Source organism: Ptychodera flava, chromosome 9 (assembly GCF_041260155.1).
Source record: "Ptychodera flava strain L36383 chromosome 9, AS_Pfla_20210202, whole genome shotgun sequence".
Taxonomy (NCBI): Eukaryota; Metazoa; Hemichordata; class Enteropneusta; family Ptychoderidae; genus Ptychodera; species Ptychodera flava.
The window spans coordinates 34,589,506-34,611,902 of NC_091936.1; the positions used below are offsets into that span (position 1 = coordinate 34,589,506).

Here is a 22,397-nt window from a genome sequence, read left to right on the forward strand (position 1 = left end):
CACACTGTTGAGAGCAAGATCTCTAGGTTTAAATGCAATACCATCTGCATGATACATTGCTCTGTACCTCTTTAATGTGTATTATATGTGTGTCTTTTCCTATGCATGCCGTGTGACAAGAGATTTCACTTATGCCGGTTGTCAGACAAATTGTAAGAGATACAGCTCTCAGTGGTTGCAATGTGAACAGCACGCACATGTCAATAAGAAGTGAAAAATTATGGCATTTTAGCCGTCACCTCTGCTTTGGCAATACAATATTTCATAGAAAGGCATTTTTATGGCGTAATTCATACATACTGTCATGTCAAATGGGTGAACCAGTAACCTGTTTGTAACACCTTACTGAGCTGTTGAGCTACGATTGTGTAACTCTGTATCAAGGTGGTCATTTTAATAGTGCACTAAGCTGTAAAAGTGCCAATTTCCCCAGCAGCCTTGTCACTTTCTATTCTGTATGGTTTTATATATTGCAGGTGAAATGTACATACATGTACATGTATGTGTATGTCTTCTAGCTGGTGTATGCACGTGTAAATGTCTCGGCTAATAAGATCGCAAATATGACAATCATGTCACTTTCAGTGTTTATGTAAACCCACTAGCAAGCTTCTGTCCATTACAATTGTCTATTATACAGTTGGGGATTGCCCCTACATACAGGGAAATGTGGGGTTAAGTTCATCTTGAACTGATGTCAACAGCTGATATTTATTTTAGTGTGAAGGATACTTTAAATTGACAGAGATCTGTTTGATATTTGAACAATTTGATATCCACGAAGATTCAGTGTCGTCAATTTAATTGTAATTTAAAGGCTTTAATATGATAGTCATTGTAATTCCCATGGCCTTCACATGTGGTCACTTGGTTGGTATGGTTCAGTGGGTGTCAGCTGGTATCCTATTTGCCTCTGATTGAACAATTTGATTTGTGTTATGACATATCCTGTGTAATGAGTACTTGGTTCTTGTACGTGTATTCCTGCCATTCAATTGACAAACAACTTGAATCTGTCTGTAAGTGGCAGAGATAGTGCCTTCACTGGCATCCACGGTGAATAAGGAAATGGTTGTCATGCTTTGGTTTTTCCCCGTCATGATTGACTCAACTGCGATCTGCTTGCCAGGCTTTTGTTAATTTTCTCGCCTCATTTAAATTGCACGGATGGCGTGTTTCTATTTACTCGGTGTGAATTGCCGAAGCCTGAAGATAGCCACAGCCTCCCAGTAGTTTCAAAGCAGACAAATAAATCAGATCACTGCAATTCTGTGCATGTGCTACTAAAAGTGTCAGTAGCAAGAAATCTTGGCTGGGATGAGTGTGCGGAATTTAATATCTGAGATTGCTAAGCCCAGAGGAAGTTTTTCACTATGCAATTGATAGACTGCGGATGAAAAAGAGCCGAGTAGGGTACTTTTACGTCAGTACGGTCGTGGAGAAGCGTTTTTTATTTTCAATTTTCTGAGGCAGAAAGTGTGAGTACTTAAGCATTCAGCTGAGGTAAGACTTTCCATCACAGTTTCAATCGAAGAAGGGAAATCAAACAAACCAGCAATCAATGTCAGCCCAGCTTGTGAAATCAGCTAATATGTTATTCCTCCTTATTCGTATCTTGTTCTCGGTCTAATAGTACATACAGGGCAGGGACTCCTGGGACGATTTATCACACCTCAGATAGTTTAGTGTGCTGTCTCTGAGGAGAATAAAACTGCCAAATTTAATAACAGGGGTTTCTGTAAATTATTTCCAAGCCAGCATGAACCCAGAATACCCATGGCATACACAATGAGCTTAATGCAGTGCTGCTGCAATTGTAGTTTTTACACAGACACAATTTACATGTATGCCTTGGAAGAGAGGACATTTATTTTGTCAACAGAAATTAATATATCTGAAAGATATGATCATATATTTTCACAGAAGAAGTGTACCACCCATTGTACTGTCAAAGCTAGTTTTATGAGCTTACATGCATCTCAAATTCTAGACAGTTGTCTTTGACTCAAGAAAAATTTACACATTGTAGTATAAGCTAGGCTAACACACAGATGATTCCAAAAATTCCAAAATTGACTCAGAGAGCTCATCAATGAGAGGGCACACTGGTATTTACCTTACTAACCCTTTCACCCCCAAATCCCTGTACATAGGTCCACCCTCTGCAGTAAAACCTATGGGGATGTTCCAAAGGGCAATGGTGAAAGGGCTAAGTCTTCATTTAGCTCTGATCCTAACAGTCACAGTGGATCACTGAGGTCAAATCATACCAACGTGAAAAGATCTAAACAGTGTTGTGTCTCAATCAGTTAATAGAGTGACGTACTTCTATTGATATCATGAAAAAAAGATTGCAAAAATTACAATATCCTGTGCAAGAATTTACAGCCATTTTAACGTATGGTTAAACTACCAAGGCACCTCCATACAGTCTGTACATCAAGATCTATAAAAGAATTTTGGAATTTCTAGTCTATTCCAAAATAGATGCATGTACCTATTTTTTGGAAGCGTACATGGACCACGCTTTTCTTTCAAAGACTTTTGATAAATTGAATTAGATTGCTGAAAAGATTCAGGCGTCATTTCACCACAAAATTACCGGTACTCATGTCCCTGGTTTTGTCTGAAGTCCTTGCAGGAAAGCCATACCTGACATTTGCAAGTGTAGGATAAACTCCCAGCAGACCAACTAGCAAGGAAATTTTACAGCATTGCCCTGGAGAAGAGACCGGCATTTGCTGAGAAACACTCTCCTAGGTACCTGGTACAATCATGAAATTCCTTTCTATCTGTAAAACTTTCTGTGGCCGTTTGTAGCGAGAACTCTGGTGCATGTCTCCAGGGCGATTGTCTCTGTGTAATTTCAGCCAATCGGGAGGCTGCACTTGAAGGTCAAATGTTTCTCCTTGTGGAACAACAGGTCAACCGGGCCTGACATATACTGTCTGATGACATGCTTTAGCTGGAGGATATAGGCTGACTGATAGGGCAAAACAGTCTCCAAGGAATGAAACACTAGGCAGTATTGAATATGAATTAACTGCAACCAACCTACATGTCTCATGTTCATCGGCACTTGTCTGTGGCATTTGCGTCAACTTGCAATATTGCATGTCATAACTGGCATATGTTGTCACATCTTGCAGGATCTCTGCTGCCCATTTGAAGAACATACAAATATACAGGCCATGACAGTGCATTGGCTCTTGTGGAACATATTTTATTGCATAGACTTGATGATGGGCCAAATGTGCTACAACATTTTACAATTCAACTGGCTGGATTTTCTATAATCCTGAGCTTTGGACAAATTTGAAAAGTTTAAAGGCATGGTTCAGGCGTCAGATTGTCTTGCCAGGAAATTTACTTACTAGATTACAATTTCAATGGAAAAGAAAAGGCTATGACACCTTCATAATCCTCTTACAAACCCAAACAAACTCGATCCCTGGGATCGATTCCCAAACCTTTAATTCTTGCATGCATAATGACACACTGGCACCTGTATTGAGTACCGTCAGTATAGTGCTGTTGTAGGTCTGGTAATGTCTATACAAATAAACTCTCCCTGGAAGCAAGCCAATTCACCTGTAATAGATTCTACAGCAATCACACAGTGAATTTGGTCAAAAGTGTTGTGCTAGCTGTGATGATCACATGATGAGCACACCAAGTATGTGCGGCATCTGATCACACGCAAAACAACTGAGCTACATGTACGTGTGTGTGTTGTATCATCACAGACAGCAGAAAATACCAGTATGTGCATTGTATCATTATGCACATCACAATATGAGCTAACAGGTTGTGTCTGTCGGATTTTGATTTCTGCAAGTAATTGTACACCTGTACAGCCTTCTTGTTCATTTACAAAAATCATCAATCTTGGATACATGTTGCATTTAAACCATCTTGACACGGAGCAAAGTAGAAGCTTTTACAATGACATGTCCCCACACTCTTAAACGTCCTTGAATTTTAAGTGACTTGCGAGTGTACGGACCATGTATTATGATATAACAGGACATGAAATATACTGTACAGAGGCACATACTGTATGTATAAATTATGTATGTTCTGGATGTACCATACATGGACAGTATGTACATGTATGTTTTTGTATTTGAATCTTATACATCATCAGTAGCATGTTTGCCCGAGTTGAAATTATTAAAAGTTTCACCATAATGACACTTGATGTGTAGATAGAATACCTTTAAAAAATCCACACAGATATTTTTAATAAATTTCTGTGACACTATCCTCCATGTGATCCCTGAATAACCTGGACTGGGATGTAATGTGGGTTGTCACTCATTAATATGGCAATGTAATTGTCAATGAAGATTTCCAATGCCAACAACCTGTGATGTTTTATATGCAAATCATCCAATTTAAATGCAGTTGAATGCGCTCCAAACATCAAAACAGAGAATCTAAACCCCCATGACATTAATTCTTATACAGTAATCACCTCTCATTCAAATTGTTTCTCTCATATGGATGACGTATCAGTATCATCTTTTCTACATAATGTGCTATATTGAATTGAGTTTGGCTAAACCACTGCAAAACAGAAAAAGGTCACACTGGAATTTAAATGAAAAAAAAAATACAATCAGTTTGTTGCCGGTGTTGCAGTTTCAATATTGACATATTTATCTGAATCTTTCTGTTTTCCTGTTTTTCCTTCTTCAGCTTGAAGACCACCCTTTAGACAGAAAAACATTCATTGTACAACAAGATGGACAGTTTGTTGTCAACAAAGTTATCACACAAGGAGAGGTAAGTACATTTAACACTGAGCTGACACACACTGTATCTGCAGATCAAGTAAAATAATGGTCAATTTGAAGCAAGGGTGATTGCGTCCTATAGTATGTGTCTCCTGTATGTTGGTTCAAGCAGGAAAAATTTTAACAAATCAGAAATTGCATTATTTATGAAAAACAAATGTGATAAGATAAATTCTCATTTAAAGGGCCATGTTTTCACAAAGGCTCATTAATTTTGATTAAGAATCACTTTCTAACATTGTTTCTTTCCGAGTGTTAAAGTGTGAGTCCTGCCACATTTTGAGACTTTTTCGTTTGACTTGGGGCATATACTATAGTTCTGGTTGTCAATGAAATTGGTATTAATAAAACAAACATTTACACACAAACTGAAGCTTATTTGAGCGGTTTTTAGATGGTTGTATTATGTTATTTCGACGAAAACACGGGAAAAGTTGCACTTTTCGATTTCCATCATGGCGACATTTTCCGGAAATTGCCGAGCTCGCCCCGTTTTGGCGCAAGTAGCTGTGACGTCACTAATAGAATGGGTGATGGTGACTTCGTGCATTGACTATTGAGATAGTGATAATTTCATGAGTGAAAGCAGTGCAACTGAGAATATCATCGTCACAGAAGATATGACAAAGCTGTTCAGAATTTACAGGCCTGCAAATTTTAACAGTCGGAACCTTAACCTAAACGAGAACAAGAGCGGAACTCTTGTTGACCGTCGCGTCAGTGACAAGCCCACCGTGGGTACAGTCAAACACACCAGTACACTACCGTACACACAACCGCAAGCTAACAAAATATAAATATAAGTCTGGAGTTGCCATCCCACCTTATTATTACTTCTCAACACAAATTGCCTCGTTCAAAATCTGTATACCGGTATAAAAATTTGAATTACACCATGACGCTTGTAGATAAATGTAGTCGAGATCAAGTTGAAAATTGTCCACCGTTCATAACACACATCTTTCCTATCAACAGCTGGAAGTGGAACAGGCTGAGGGTCATGTTAGCATAAACACCAAAGGTAGTATTCTCGCCGCAAAATCTTTGGCGTTATAAAACCTCACATGAACATTGGCACTTTTAAAAATATGTGACCGTAAAGACATGTCTAGCCAAATTCTCGGGAAGAGATAAATTAAAATTGACATGATGTAAATGTCGGGCACACTGGCACCCGAGGTCAGGCGGCTCAGCCGGCCATTTCTATGACGGAGTGATCAGCTACGCTTCCGCAGTTTTTTTTCTTGATTCAGTGTCAGCGATATAAAGCACAGTGTTCATTGTTTCATGACTGCGAAATTCTCAAAGAAGCTAAAATATTTTAGGGGAGACTTAGTCGAGCAGAAGGGAACAGATGACGACAACGCGACTGCTTCGTCAACAGTGTAAACTTCTTTGCATGCTACACGTTGTGTCACTGTTACTGGCAGCGCCGTGCTGTATTATACACAACCTATCGTTCAGTCTCGCAAAGAGTCAGTCAATCACTCGGTAAACTTTTTAGGAATATAAAATTAGATATCTCCTAACGTTACTAATTATAGAGTCACACATGCATGAGATCTAGTACTTGTATTCATTTATTTATTTCACTTTCGTAAAGCATCTGAATCGGCGATCAGTCTTGGGGGATGTAAACACAGCCATACTTCTCCGCGGCCCCCGCATCCTTGACATGTTTTGGGCAACCTGTCGCAGTCTTGCTGCTGTTCTCGCTCTTGTCCACAGTTGATGACGATACACGCGAAGCTTTCTGGTGACAATGGTCGTACTGGTACGGCATTGCGATTACATAATCGATGTAGTAACTCCAGGATTTAACCGTACATCTGGCTTCCGAACCGTGTTTATTCTAAGTCACGGCACTCGAAAATGTGCACCGCAGAAAACGCTTGTCTGAATGCCTCTTTTCCGACCCTTTCTTGTAATTTTGTCAAATGCGGCTAATACATCATCCTATAAATGCAATAAACTGACAATGGCTGCAGTTACTTCAGCCACCAAAGGCGTAACTTCTCACCATGTTGAAGCCACAGCGGTAAGCCGAGGTGAACACACTCACTCGTACATTCTATTATTTACGTCATTTCCGGTGGCAATGCCCGCGAATTCCGAAACGACCCGAATGGCAGCTAACTTCAAAGTCGCACAACATATTGCATTTTAATAATATTTAACCGCGTCGTTTCATTGGGGTGATGCATTTATTTGATAAAGTAGGGGTGGCAAAATCATATAGCATGGCTCATTTTAAGCAAAATTAACTTTGAATTTATGCGAGACATACACTTTAAAGAATAACTTAAGGTATGATGAGAAATTGTAGACCAATTGAATTAAAGAAAACTACAGTGAAGATGTTATGTTGCATACACAGATAAACTGTAGGTATTTTTGCAGATAAACAATGACTATTAAGAAAATATCTGATTGAGAAAAATATTGGAGTAAAACTTCCATTGCTCAATAGTTGGTTGAATTCAAAGGAAATATTGTCATGAATGTAAGTTTCTGAATTAATTAAAGAAGTTTACAATACTGACATTGTACTTATTCTCTATAAGCGGTATTCTCTTGCAATTTAGAAATTGTTATGTTGAATATCTTCAGCTGTAAAAGTGTCCAAGATTTCAGTGCAAATAATTCTTCCATTATCCAGTACACAGTGTTCTTTAAATTTCAGGTTGACGCATGTCTAAGTCATTAATCAGACAAAAATTTCCTGAATGACGCAACAAGCTGTAGCATTTTTGAACTACAAGGTCAGGGGTCAAAGTATGTGTAAGCGTATAGCTTATACACAATATAGCTTATGCTGTCGAGAATAGCTTATGGTTTCGAGAAAAACACTGTTTGGAAGTCCCATCTATGTAACGCTAGACGTGTTTTCAAGTGTTTTTGCTCTGTATGAAAAATTAAGTGCCCAGTGATCAAAATACGTCTATAGGTTGCACTCCTGTCTAAATGGCTAAGGTTATGGTTTACGACAGATGTTGAATTAAGAATTTAAATCATTTGTTAATTCATATGTCAACAATAAATTTGCATATTATACCAAATGCATCCTTCTGGTATGGTTTATACTTTGAATTTTTAATATACTGTAGTGAGAAGAATATGAATATGTTTGCCACAACAAAAGGAAAGAAAAAAACATTAATATCTAAAGTTACAGATACTGTTTCTTTTTTAGTATCACATTTTGATGATTTGCATTGTTAGAAACAGGTATATAAAACAGGTATGGCTAATGGTATTACATGTCTGGTAGAGTGACATTGTATCATCACATTTTCTCATTGTTCCAACCATCATCTGTTCAACTTTGACTGATTCTTTTACATAGTTATGAAAAGGGTCAGGAACTGTAATTTTTTATGATATTTTTTCACTATTTTTGTTTTTTATGTCAATTGCAGTGTCTTGTTTCACTCCCAAAGTACGTTGAGATATGCTGTATTCAGCTTGTCAACTCAGCCTGTACAAGTACAGACTGTATTGTTATTGGTGACAGGTGAATTCTGGTCCAGACTAGAATTCAAATGTAAACAATTACAGTGTATTTTACACATACAGACACTATGTTGGCAAGCCAGAGAGTAGGTGTTTTAACATGCTCTGGGAGAAGAACAAGAACTTGCGATTAATGTACAAAACAAAATTAGTGAAATAATCATCAAAAGTTACAGCTACTGGCCATGTAATCAGAATCCCTAGCATAGGCACAGAGAAATCACAGTGGCAGTGGCAGCATCTCTTGTGTATCACCTTAGTCAGTGTGCTTTCCCAGAAATTCCAATGCCAAATCGGAACGTTTCAGGATATCAAATATGTTAAAGTTATACTTGAATTCCATATAAGAGCTCTTTCATCACAGTACATCATGCTTTCATTCACTGATATAGGAACTTATCATTCTACTTTAAGAATGTATTTTGATCATTTGACATGATGTACAGTAACACGTATGTGCTTAGTCTAGGACCTGTCGTCGGTTACAATATGCTTCATGCAGGGTCTGTAAAACCTCAACAGTACACAACTATTATTCACCCCTTCTTCAAGCCATCTGTTACATTCCTGCTCACAACGGCTCGTGTCTCGGTCAGTTTGTCCAGAGGAAAGGTGACATTATGATGAGATGCACCAATACACAGTGTTAACAAAATCGATATTGATTTATTAATATTTGGATTTGTGATAGAGTGTGCTTTCTTACACTCTGCCTGAGTATTAAAGTACACCCTTAGGTACAGCTGTAACGCGACAAATTCAACAAACTCCAACACGCATAAGAAGGGGATGTTGCTATGGAATCAGAAAACTACTGTAATAATGATAATAATATTCATTTCCTACACAGCGTATTACATTTAAAAAAAATCTCAAAGCGCATTTACTGTACGTTCAAATTAAAAAAATAAAAAAGATAAATATTTAATAAAATTGCGAAAAACCCCCAGGGTACAAGAGATACAATGCTTTGAAAATTATTTTCACCTCAAGAGTTTCTATAGAGCTGTGTTATCTACATTTCCCCCTGTACTGTGTTAGCTTTACTGGAGAAAACAATAGTGTCATGATCAGTAGCAATGGTTTATGATGGTAGGGATCAACCTGATTTCAATGGCAGAGATATCCCTACTGGCATCCTCACTGTGGGATTGGAGAAATTCATGTTACCACCCCTATTTCCATGTAAATAGTCCTGCCCGTTTCATTGAAAACAATGGGATTGTACCAAGTCAAACAGTGAAACTGACAGAATAACAACAGCATTGCACTACGAAGAACCAAGCACAAAATGGCAGCCAGGCTGTTGGTTTGAACATATGAAGATACATTGGTATTGATGTTGCAACTCTGATGTGCGTTGTCTTTAGAGATTTGCCAGAGAATTTCAATGGATGAATCATGCTCATGATGTTGTAAACTTGGAAGGGATGCTGGAAAGCTATCAAAATTGATCCCTCTCCTGAGAGAAAGTCTTTGACAAAACTATAACCTTACAGGAGAAAATATCATTCATCGATGCATCATAACTTCATAGGCAATACATATATTTATAACTTCAAAATTTCAATGCAGCACTGAAAGTGTGCCTTGGGCTGACCATTAAATACATAGCGTATAGGGAGTTTAATAGCCGAGCAAATGAGACCATCATGAATTGATTAACAATACAAAAACGTTATACGCCCAGCACTTTAAGAGAAATGGGTATTTCATGTTAAACGTTGTAATTTTGTCAAGGTGTAAATTCGATACAGGTTGTCTAGTTGAACAAATATAATAAGAAAGTAAACAATTGCAGGATCTAAAAGTGTGGTCGCTAGGCAACTGGAATTCTAATCCATACGGTGGCAGATAATAAATTCATAAATTGAACTTTAAAAATATGCCGTCAATGCATATATGTATACCAGAATGTGTACATATGTACCGATGTGTACAGTATAATGTACATGTAAGGATGAGTACAGGAATAATCTTTGACATTTTTGGCGTCCTACTTCCGAGACAAGTACCATAGGGTGTCAGTGCCATCATCTTGTGTGTATCACAAGGAATTAAAATATTGCTGAGTCTTTCACAAGTAGTTTTATCGTTTGAATACATTTTAATTATTAAATGAATGTGGCAGATAGAAATTATGAATATGGCATCTATGGTGCTATATAACTTTGCAACACAATTTGCATAGCATCCACTCTGTGTAGGCACCAACACTTGGCTTGTTCACCACATAATACACATGATACAAAGGGTTATTTATTCTCCATATTTCCAAATCAGCCAAATAAATTGTTATTGGCTATCCTGGACATCAATCAAAAAGAGTGTACACATACAAAATCATTTTACTTATTTCTGTAATTACAAAATACACATTTGGCCATGTTTTTGCTCATAATTTGCTAATTTTGTACTCGGGACAACTCTCAGTACATTGCAAATTGGGGGGGGGGGGGCACTTTAAACAGTGAGTGCACACCTGGTATATTATTATATCATAGCCAGATTGGGTAAATTTTTGTCATAGCAAGATTGGGTGTATTAGAGTTGGTCTGGATAGGTACCAAACTGCACTTGTTATCAATTTACTTCTCAAAACCACCACACATATTTTATTATCAGCAAAGTTTCGTACAGAGAAAAATAGTAATCAATTTTTATTGCCTCAACATTTGCTCTGAATGTTACCTGGATCCCACAGTGAAACATGTAATTCATGGATTATCATAACAAAGACTACCTTTCCAAGATCATAATGTATATACTGATATGTGCAAGCCCACACTGATAAACCACGGTGTGATGGATATTTTGTCAAACAGTTTTATTTGCTTGTTTTGCAGGATGTTCAAAGGACAGCCCAGACCTATGAGAAAGACTCAATGCAGGGATTCATATCAGAGGGTAAGTAAATGCTACATGGTTTCAGTGTACATGTATCAGAAGGAAGGCAAAACAAAATAAATCTATTGATCATTTCAGTTTGCTGGGAAACATAATATGACAAGATACTTTCCTCACATTTCAGTGGAAAAAAAACGAGAAGACGTTCAGTACCACTTCATTTCATGTTAAAACACGATAGGATATCCAATGTCTTTCAATTAACACAGAACATTGTCTACGGCAAGTGATTTCATGTATTTGATATGAGCAAACATGGGCAATAGCTTTAGCCCAGTTTGCCCAACCATTGACCTTAGACCTTTGAACTTGGTTTCAAAGGTGGTTTTCATGGTATTGGGTCTTGTAAAGTTGGCTGCTATCGTGAACAGAAGTTAAATCATAATTACAGTGATATTGAATGGTTTATGTCCTAGATTCAAGTGTTAAAATTGTAGTTTTATGAAGATTTATTGAGTGTTGAACCGCAAAACTTGAGTCAATTTGCGAAAGGTGTGATCTTGAATCTAGAATACAAATTGATGTGTTTCTCGGTTTTCAAATGGGGTTTCCCTTTGTGAAATGCAGGGGTATGCTAAGCATTGTTGAAATAAAACAAAGTAGAGATTTGACTTTCACATTTGTTGAAATCCAGATGCCAGTCTTTAAAGAAAGAAATTGAGATATTTTCAAAATCACTTGATCCCATAGCGCCCATAGCGATGAGTGAAAACGATAATCAGTATTAATTGACAATCAATATGCAAATAATATTCTAATGACAGAGATGAACTTCATGATAGGCATTCAGGTAATTGATTTCAAATTATTTCTTTAAGTACAGTATAACAGATCAGTCAATTCTCTCCACAGATGCTGTAGCTTTGTTCTGCAGTGAGAAATATTATAAACCTGAAAATCAAAATTAAAATTACTGTTTTGATTCAGCCCCTCTGTCTTCTCATTTTCTGTCATATGATGGAAAGTTATATCAGGTATTGTTTATAGAGATTATTATTTTGGAACCAGGTCAGGCAGGGCACATTGTTGACTTGATGTTTTATCAGTATTGTAACAGGAAAAAAATTAGCATGCTAGGGGAAGAAAGTTGATTCCAATTGTACGGTAGTTGTTGTAAATGACCGCACTTGTATAATGCCTGAATCGAGGATAATGGAATGGATGGAATAATGGATAATGGAAGCTTTTCAGGAATGTTTATTGCCCGGAGGAATCTTTGAAATATTGCTGAACTGAGACTTGAAGGCAGTGGAATTCCATCGCTCTTCCTCCGGTAATGTATGGTGTTAGGAACACGCTGTGCATACGGAGCAGTCTTCACGCTGTGCTATCATCGTCAGTTGGTGAACGTTCAGTCAGGCTGTTGACCTATAACACGTTAACACATAAACATGTATAGGCATCTAAAAGTCCAACTCTTCTGTGCCAGGAGGTGACAATAAAAATCACCAGTAAACTGAGAAAGTGTTGAAATTCCTTGACCATAGGCTGGCATTCTCAAATCGACTTTCAAAAATAAGTTTCATCTTTGGGAGAATTTTTCAGTGTTTAGTTTGTCCACATTCCATGATGTAGATGAAAATCTGCCGTGATGTTGATAAGTTTAGCTTTAATTCTAAAGTGATGCTTCATATCATATCATGCAAAGATCACGTAAAATGGACATTTTGTCTGTGACAAATAGTCAGAACATGTGATGAGAGTGGGAAATGTAGTTTTGAAGTAGCATAGATAACTCTTAGTTTTAGGCATGTGTTGTTTCCTTGAAGATAAAACTTTCAGATAAAAAGTGTGTTTTCGCTCTCAACGTTTTTACAAAATGCATACAAATGTCATATTCACCCATCTCCTTGTACATGTGCTAGCCCGCTGTGCCCTTGTAAACATTATGTTCATCTCAGAACCCAGCAAGGGATAATCCTTTCAAGAGCTATTGGATGAGAAATGTTGAAACGTTTTGACTCCAACATCTACCCGTCACATTTGCTTACTGATTTTCTGGCCCCAGCTGGAAAATTGTCTCAACAAGTACTGAACAAAAGTCAAAACAAGTAAGCCTGCTACTCATAGACTCTTACAGTAGATGTTGTCAAAGGCAAACACCATTTCCTGAGGGTAATGCGAAATTTCACCATCCACACTGAGAATTTGTATGTGGAAATGTGTGAATTTTCAACTTTTTTAAACCTCAAAATTGCCAATGTATCATAGGATATTTGTGGTGTCAAGTACATGTACTTAACCCTTTCACCACCATGGTTTGTCCCAAATCCATTGTTTTCTATGGTAAAGTTGGACCTGTACACAGGGAACTGGGGTGAAAGGGTTAAAGGGGCATATACCTTGATGTGGTATACCTACAGTCATAGATGTTTACTCATCTAATTAACATTTTTCAAGCATTTGTTTTCCACTGAATGTATTAAAAACCTGTTGAAACAATTTTCTTCTCTAATCAGAAATATGCCCTGTGCTTACTATCTGTCACATTTTTATGTTTTAAAGGTAGTTGTACATATGAAACACAAACTGGCACCTTTAAGTTGCCTTTGCTAAATGAGGGCTGCATCAGATGCTGTGACCTTTGACTTTATACCTGTATTGTCCCTCAAGCTCAGCCTCCTTGCCTCACTTATTCAAAAGTCCTATTAGTTCTTTTGTACTTACATTTCCCAGTACGTAGGGTTCATCTTTGGCAAAGGTAAAAGTTTGTAATTCTATGCAGGAGGAGGCCATTAAGGTAGTATGCACCTCGAAAGTAAAGGAATTAAACTTTTGCTCAGACCTTCCTCAATAAACTTTCAGCCATACTCTTACCAAATCAAGAATAAAAATCAGGGGTCACCGTGCAAATTTTGGTACTAAAGAAACAAATTAGCTTACATTAATACTGATATTTGAAATTCAAAATGGCTGCCATCCCCGTGTGAACTACATATGGGGAGAGAAAAATTTTGATTTTCGAAAAAATAAAATTGTGAAATTTTTCTTTCTCCAAGTGCTTCACATGAGCCCCCACAAGTGGTAGATCAGAAAATTGTAAAAATTTGAGAGTCTGAATATCTGTCCCCAAGGTGCATTCTACCATTCTACCTTAACCACATCATGTGCCTATAAGGTGCAATGCCTATTGCTCATAAAAGTCAAGGTTTTGGTGATGATCTTGACTCTTTGCTCATGATGACTATGCTCGCAGTATATTGCGTAGGTGTTAGGAGATCTCATATTCAGCACTATTATACATTATTCTTTAGTCCTTGGAGCTGTAAAATGTAAAATCTTCTCAATGCGTTTGACAGTAAAACTGTACAGAAACTACCATTGGTGTAGAGACTTTACACTTGAAATTGACTTAAGTTGAGGGTATGGCTGTACGAATGCTATCATCAGTTACTGTACATGTACTTGGAATTGACTGGAGTTGAGGGTACAGCTACTTAAAGTAGTGTATGCCTCAAAAGAGAAAGATCTAACATTTGCTCAAACTTTCCTAGTAAGTCAAGAATAAAAATCAGGGGTCACCTTGCAAAATTTAATACTAGAGAAAGAAATTGCCTAATATTTACTGATACTAGTATTTGAAATTCAAAATGGCCACCATCCCTATTGGGAAAAACAAAATTTTTAATTTTAAAAAAACTAAGGTAGTGAAAATTTTTCTTACACCAAGAGCTTTACAATGAATCACCACGAGTGGTAGACCAGCAAAGTATTGAAAAAAATGTGAGTGCAAATATCTTTCCTCAAGGCGCATTCTGCCTTAACCCTTTCACCCCCTAGTTCCCTGTATACAGGTCCAACTTTACCATTGAAAACAATGTATTTGGGACAAACCATTGTGGTGAAAGGGTTAAAAACATTCCAATTAGTTAACAGTTAAATCTTTGTGGCAACATATACAGTGAATAATACAACACTTAGTGATACCTATGCTGATTGAGAATACTCCAAGTAGTTCACTGTATGTCAGACTATGGCGTCAGAGATCCATGTGTCTGTACACTAGACTGCCATGCTATGCAACATATGGTAAGGAAGCAGTGAACCATGGATTTTGCGTTTTGGAGTCCACAGATGCGCATGTACAAACACAACGAATATTTTAACCAACGTCTAGTGTTGTGTATTTTCTCTTTGAGTCTTCACCTAATCAGATGTTTGGTGGTGATGGCAGGATTATTCTTACAATTGTCATATTTGGACTGAATAGATAGATTTACTGGTAGTTAAGCGTATGTCAGCAACTGAATAGGTTTTGACACAAGCATAATGTGATACCTATGTTAATCCAGCTTATGCCATGGATAATGACATCAGTGTTAAATTTTAGATTTGCAGAGTACTGCACCCCTATTCCCTGTAAATAGGTCCACACTCACCATCGGTAACAATGGGTTTGGGCCAAACCATGATGGTGGAAGGGTCCATATTGGATGTACATGTGTGGTTCTCAATCTCACCAGATTGAAACATATTTCAGAGTACAAACACTGTATTGCTTTTGCTGTGAGTGTTACCGTAGCCATGAAAAACTGTATGTACTCATACACAATCAAGCAGCGCTGTTGTCTTTCTACAGTGAAATCATTAAAAAATGACAATTCTGAATTCAATCACCTTAATTCAAGATGATGGTTGTGTTTCAAAATGTAAAATTACTTTGAAATATAATGCTTCCCTCTCTCTCTCTCTCTCTCTCTCTCTCTCTCTCTCTCTCTCCGTTTTACAGCCTCAAATCTTTTACTGCAGAGAATAATGGTTAACAAAGGAATAACAGAGAACTGTGTCTTCATATCGTTTGATTCTGAAACGAATCTCAGCACGGCAACATATGTAAGTGAATTTTGAATCTACCTAATGCCATGGTTACTGCTAGGAGATGAAAAACATCCCCTAAAATTCTTCAACAGCTAAGCCTCTTTTTGTGAAAATAATCGTATTATTTTGTTGAATGGTGCTGTCATAGAGACGTTTGAAGATTAGCAATTCTTTCCAGGGACTTTTATGAGTGTGATATTGAAACGGCAATGTCGTAAAAGTTATGTTGCCAAGGAATAAAACTGAAGGGGACAGGAAGAATTTGCCAGGGAAATTGAAAGTCTGTCATAACTTGAATATTTTTTCAGAAAAAAAAAGGCAGTCACGATATTTACCAGCAATCAATTTACTTGCAATAAAGTTTTACGGAATTGATTTCAGATTGTCAGTGCAGTGGAGATAATTTTGTGCAAGTTTCTTTTTCGATTAATCCAACGGCCATTTTGATCTTGTTGCATTAAATTTTAAATCAAACACAATTGTATAATTGACATGGTTGTAAAAAATGAATTCAGGCTGTTCTATTTAATACTTCAGATGAAATATTGCTCCAATGATGCTCAGATAAATTTGAATCATATCCACTCCGCAGGAAAAAAATAGGGTCATGCCATTTGATAGAGGGGTCAAAGCATTCTTTTTGTGTTTCCGTAATGTACCTCAGTCTTGCTCATTTACCTTCCCAACAGTGTCAAAGTAGAGCCACTGCCCAAAGCACCATCCACAGTTTACACGTGACCATCTATAAAATAAAATACTTTATCATATTTTAACATGAATCCCACAAGGAATCAGAACTGCACACGTACATATCAGTGTTGAATTCATTGACAGTTATTTATTATACAGTGTGACATAGAAAGACAGCTTGTCCTGACCCAATGGAGTCAATGACATATTATACTTATTAGTTTAATGGTCGATGAAATTAATAAAAGTTTTAGTAGCATCGATCAACGGATGAAGAATATGTTAGTCTGATGCAATCAGTAACAGTATGAACGGTTAGTTGTGAGTTCTCACCGACTGTATTAAATTTTATGCATACTTATTGAAGTCTTGCCTGTTGATTTAATTGCCAATTACACAAAAGGTCGTGCTGATGTTGTTTCAGCCATCTGAAGGTCCCAGTTGTTCGTTCACGTACAGGTACCAATTTATATGGCATTTGGTATCTCTGATTGATAATGTTGGTAAATGTGATCTATTTACGTACTGTACAAGTTTAATAAGATATGATATTTAAGTAAGTTGGAAATGATTGCTCTGAAACAGTCCCTCGTGGGCTATTCAGCTCTGGGACTATTCGCCCCATAGACGAGTGTACAGAAGCGAGAAACAATGAAAGTCTGGAAACAGAATGGCCATAAAAACCACGCCATGTCACATTCCGTGTCCGATTTCACTGTGAAAATTAGTAAGTTCATCTATCATGTAACCGTCGACCGTTCCCTGTCATTCTCAAAATTTATACCTGGTACTTACTTTGCTTCATGAATGCTCGTTTCGTGTGATTTTCGGCCGAATTAGACGGACACATCGCTAAAACATAAGCGTGAGCAACATTCCGGTCACCTCACAGTGGACGTTGGGCACTCCACTTTACTGACGTTAGCGCCACGTACCCATGAGGGGTGACTGGAAGGTTGTTCATGCCTTATGTTTTGGCGAGGTGTATTCTGAACTCGGTCGAAAATTACACGAAAATTCATACCTGATACTTCATCTGCTTACAAAATGCTCATTCCGTGTGATTTTCGGCCAAGTTCGAGAGACACCTCGCCAAAACATAAGCGTGAGCAACATTCCAGTCATCCCTCATGGATAGGCGGTGCCAACGTCAGTAAAGTGGAGGTACCCAAGAGGTGACCGGAATGTTGCTCACGCTTATGTTTTGACGATGTGTCCGTCGAATTCGGCCAAAAATCACACGAAACGAGCGTTTTTGAAGCAAATCAAGTACCAGGTATGAATTTTGAGAATGATAGGGAACGATCGACGGTTACATGATAGATGAACTTGCTAATTTTCACAGTGAAATCGTACACGGAATGTGACATGGCGTGGTTTTTATAGCCATTCTGTTTCCAGACTTGGGTTGTTTCTCGCTTCTGTACACTCGTCTATGGGGCGAATAGTCCCAGAGCTGAATAGCCCACCAAACGACTGTGCTGTGAAATGAGGTATATTTCTCATCAGAAAAGACCTTTGTCGTGACCTTTGAACTCTATGTAGCAAACTATGAATGCATATTAGATATTTGCGTGTAAAACAAGGGACCACCTTTCAAGCCTGTGTGTAGTATACAAAGTCCCACATTTCATTTATGGTGTGTGCAGAGTTTCTTTTCAGTTATTTGTATGTTTATATTGTCAACCTGTTGACTGATGTAATATTCCACCAAAAAGTGCAATATTTTACCAATTTTTATGAATTTTTCTGGAATTTTGTTATAATTTTGGACCACATTGACATCACTTTCCATGGGCTTCAATTTTTGATTAAAATTTGACAAAAATCTGAAATAAATTCTCTAGATCTGAAAAATACTAGCTGGGTTATATTTTAAAACGTAGACAAAAATTGACTTTGGCATTCAAGGGTTTAATGATGCCACCTAGAATTGTTTGAGTCAACAAACACACTCAGGAGATCTTTATCCCTGTATGTTACAGAGAGCTCTTGATGAACGCAAACAGACCATCGGGGAGAGGGAACTCCACGTGGCTGGCATCGAACGAACAATTCATTCCATGCACGATCTACCAACATCGTGGCAATCATATTTTCTTTCGGATGGGTAAGTCCTAACTTACCTTGATGTGAACACACTGAGCAGTGGCCATGCATCCATATGGGATTCTCAAAGAATGCAAATCTTAGTGTGGCAGTCAGGGTTCAAAGGTTTACTCAGTGGGAATAAACAACTTTCATATCAATTATTTTATGTTTGATATAATGCAGGACAGGTAAGTATCGAGAGTCTCAGGTGAATTCCCAGCTAGGCTGAGAATCCAGTTCTATCAAAGTTTTTTTCTGGAATTTAAAATCTGGAGAGACTTTCTACTATCATTGTTTGTGGGAAATATGAAGATAGAAAGCAAATCTTGGTAAACTTCAAGGTTTGTGGTCAAGATTGGTAACATTTTATCAATATGTTGAGATCAACTTATCTTGAACACTCACACATCTACCATAATGCATCTTGTTGTTGATGAAATAATTGAAAAATTGTTGATGTTCGAATTGTATGCCATAATGTATAATGCAATCTGGAAATTTGTTTTCAGACATTTGACCAGCAGAGTTCAGGTGGGTTCACCGGTCACGATGAGACTGCTTCGTGTCCCAAGTCGTCTTGACACGGACGAAGCTCGTGAAAAACCCGTCTTTAAGAAACAACCTCTCAACTGGGAAGAGGATATGCAACTTTACTCCAAATTCCTTGACAGAAAAGTAAGTGCAACGTCTTGAAATATTGCCAGAATCTGTGTATACACTTTCCGGGGAGTTATTAATTTGACTTGAAGGCAGTATTAAAGGTGAAAATGTTACCATATTTTAACATGCCTTGATAAGCTTTGATGAAAGTATACACAACGTCAAAATTATCCAGGTATATCAATGGCCTTGGAATGTTTTTTGAAGTCATTTGTATTGAAAGCATTATTCTCAAAACCCCAGTATTGCACAATTTTTAAACAGGGTTGTATAGTGACAGTAAACTTTCTTGTGAAGATGAATTTAATTGTTAATACTGGTAAGCAAACAAATTTATCAAGGCTACTTATTCTCAGTGTTTTTTAAGACCTTTTTGTGGCATTGTTTGATCGCCATTGCAGGAAGAGCTGAAGGGAGACCACGCTGTGTACATGAGACACCACCCAGAGCTCAAGGCGCTCCTGGCTGATTTTCTACAGTTTCTCCTCCTTAGGAAACCAGACAACGTGGTTGCCTTTGCAGGAGACTACTTCGCCGCCTTCTCCTCCAAGGCACCCACGGGCAGTGCGTACGCGACGTCCACTGAGGGGAAATACCGACGCAGCGCTTCACCATCTCGGTCGTCCCAAACTCTGTGAAACAAACCCTAGGCTGTATGATTTGCTGATTTCAACCTGGATCATGTCAGATGTTTGATTTTCTTTGTAAAAACCAAAATGCCCTCCAACTGTACAGTAATTTATTTTCACACACATAGAAAAGAAAGAGCACAAAAAAAATAGTTTATGCCACGATTCCAAGAAAGTGTCATCATGCAGAGTTTCTGCTGTGCTCTCAGCTGCAGGTTGTTACTCAATCCTGTCTTAGACGTCGACGAACCTCAACAAATACAACAAGACTTAGGTTGTCCAATACAAAATGACAAGATTTAAGCTATGTATTCAAATGTATATACTTAAAGAAAAAAACAAACAAACAACAATTTAAAGAAACGGTGTGTAAGATTTTGTTTGTGTAGATTTTTTAGTGCCATGAATTTGATACAATACCTATACAGAAAACTTTATTTCAAATAAAATCTGTATGGTGTCTTATTTCTCCTTTTAAGACAAAGTAAAAGTTGAGTGAATATCTGAATAAAGGATCACATAAAGAATATCAAATTGTTGAATTTACATTTTTCTCTGAAATCTTGTAATCTCTTTAACATCGGTAATGTAGCAACTAACTTTCAAATATTTCAAGGAAGTCTCTCAGATTATATTTATGAGATATCTTTTCATGTTGCGGAATTGGTGATTTTTTTCCAATAAAGATTTTAACTCCTGATATGGTCTATTGAAGATTGCCTTCTTGAAACGTATATAGGCCTGGCGGAAAAGATTATGTCTCAACAGGTATTTGTGAAGGGGAGGGGGAGGGGTTGCGTCCATTGGTAAATGGACTGAATACACATTCGTGAACGGGGATGCATCTATGTGTTAGGAGCTAAACACACATTTGTGTAGTATACCTAGGGGCTACCACAACGAGATTCAAATTTTTTAAATGATTATGCGCTCGTGAGTTTCCATGTATAGGAAATGTTATTCTTATCCATGGAGTTGCTGCTTCTGCTTATTAACCCTTTCATCCCCATTTCCCAATCTAGAGGTCCAACTTTGCCATAGGATACAATGGGATTGGTTCAAACCATGATGGTGAAAGGGTTAAGAATGTTTCTCCTTTTCTGCATTTCTGCATGTCATGTATGGTGTAATGAGGAATCTGTTAGGCTGTACTGGACTTTACTAAGTGACAACAAAACATGCCTCTTACTTCAAGGTGAATTTTTTGGCAATCCTTTGCTATGCCTGCACTGATTTTAACAAATCTATGGCATAGACAGATGGCCTTAACTGCTGCTGAAAACTTTCTCAAATATCTTGTGTGTAGGCAGTCTTCTCTTTGGGTTATCGACGAGCAGACTTTGCATGGAGGTAAACATCATTTACGAATGGGACTGGATCATTTTATGTTAACTCTTTGAGCACCAAAGTCAATTTTTGTCACCTTTATGAAATATACTCCAGTAACTTTATACCAGATTTTTGCCAACATTTTGATAAAAAAGTATAGCATATAAAATATGATGTCCATTTGGTACAAAATTATCAAGAATAGTACAGAAAAATTTGCAAAAACTGGTTTAATATATTAAAAGTTTGGTGGGAAAAAAAAATAATGCCTCTAGTTTTGATAGACATCTTTAAGACTGAAAAATTCTTTTGGTAGGTCTTGGATATTTAAAATATGTTTCGTTGAAAATTCTACATGTTAAATGATGATAAATTATAATTCCCTGATTGGTGACAAGTATCTGAAATGAATGCTTGTAATTGTTAGTACAAACCAACTTGCATTTCAACAATGCAATAGATCACCAGTGCCCATCCACATAAACTGCAACCCATTTGGATCAACAACAGGAAAATAAAAGAGCCAGGGAACTTTACAAAAGATGCTGTAACACTGCTACCAACACCCTAGCCAATTGGCACTATAGTGAACAGCATTTTGAGCTCTCCCCATTTTCCGTCCATTCTTCACCTGTTGGTATTTGTTGTGAAACATCCATTAGCAAATGCGCACGTTTAACAGCCTCCCCTTGCAAGTTAACTGAACTATCCCTCGTAACTTTGATTTTCGTCGTAGAGGGCGTCATTTACTATGCTTGCACAGATCTCGCTCCTGTCTATGATTCCACCAATGTCAAATTTTTTACATGACCAGATATGAACTGAAAATGCTCACGTGTTTCATTATTATTGCAGTTATGTGTAAATTTGAACCTTTGGCACATGTTTGCAACTTCATTGAAAGTATTATGATCAACGTAATGAACAATATTCACCGCCGATTAACTCTAAAAGATCATGA

At 37.5% G+C, this 22,397-nt stretch overlaps 1 protein-coding gene across 1 annotated transcript in view; it reads left to right on the forward strand.

Moving 5' to 3' along the window:
- The window catches only part of LOC139140803 (ciliogenesis-associated TTC17-interacting protein-like), a 43,015-nt gene extending 22,208 nt beyond the window's left edge, over positions 1-20,807 (forward strand). Inside the window, exons 5-10 of the mRNA XM_070710220.1 lie at positions 4,702-4,788; positions 11,159-11,219; positions 15,949-16,052; positions 18,713-18,837; positions 19,328-19,493; positions 19,880-20,807. Of these exons, the coding sequence (XP_070566321.1) occupies positions 4,702-4,788; positions 11,159-11,219; positions 15,949-16,052; positions 18,713-18,837; positions 19,328-19,493; positions 19,880-20,116 (780 nt within the window). The 3' untranslated portion in view covers positions 20,117-20,807. The remainder of the gene's footprint in view (positions 1-4,701; positions 4,789-11,158; positions 11,220-15,948; positions 16,053-18,712; positions 18,838-19,327; positions 19,494-19,879) is intronic.
- Positions 20,808-22,397: the final 1,590 nt, after the last annotated feature.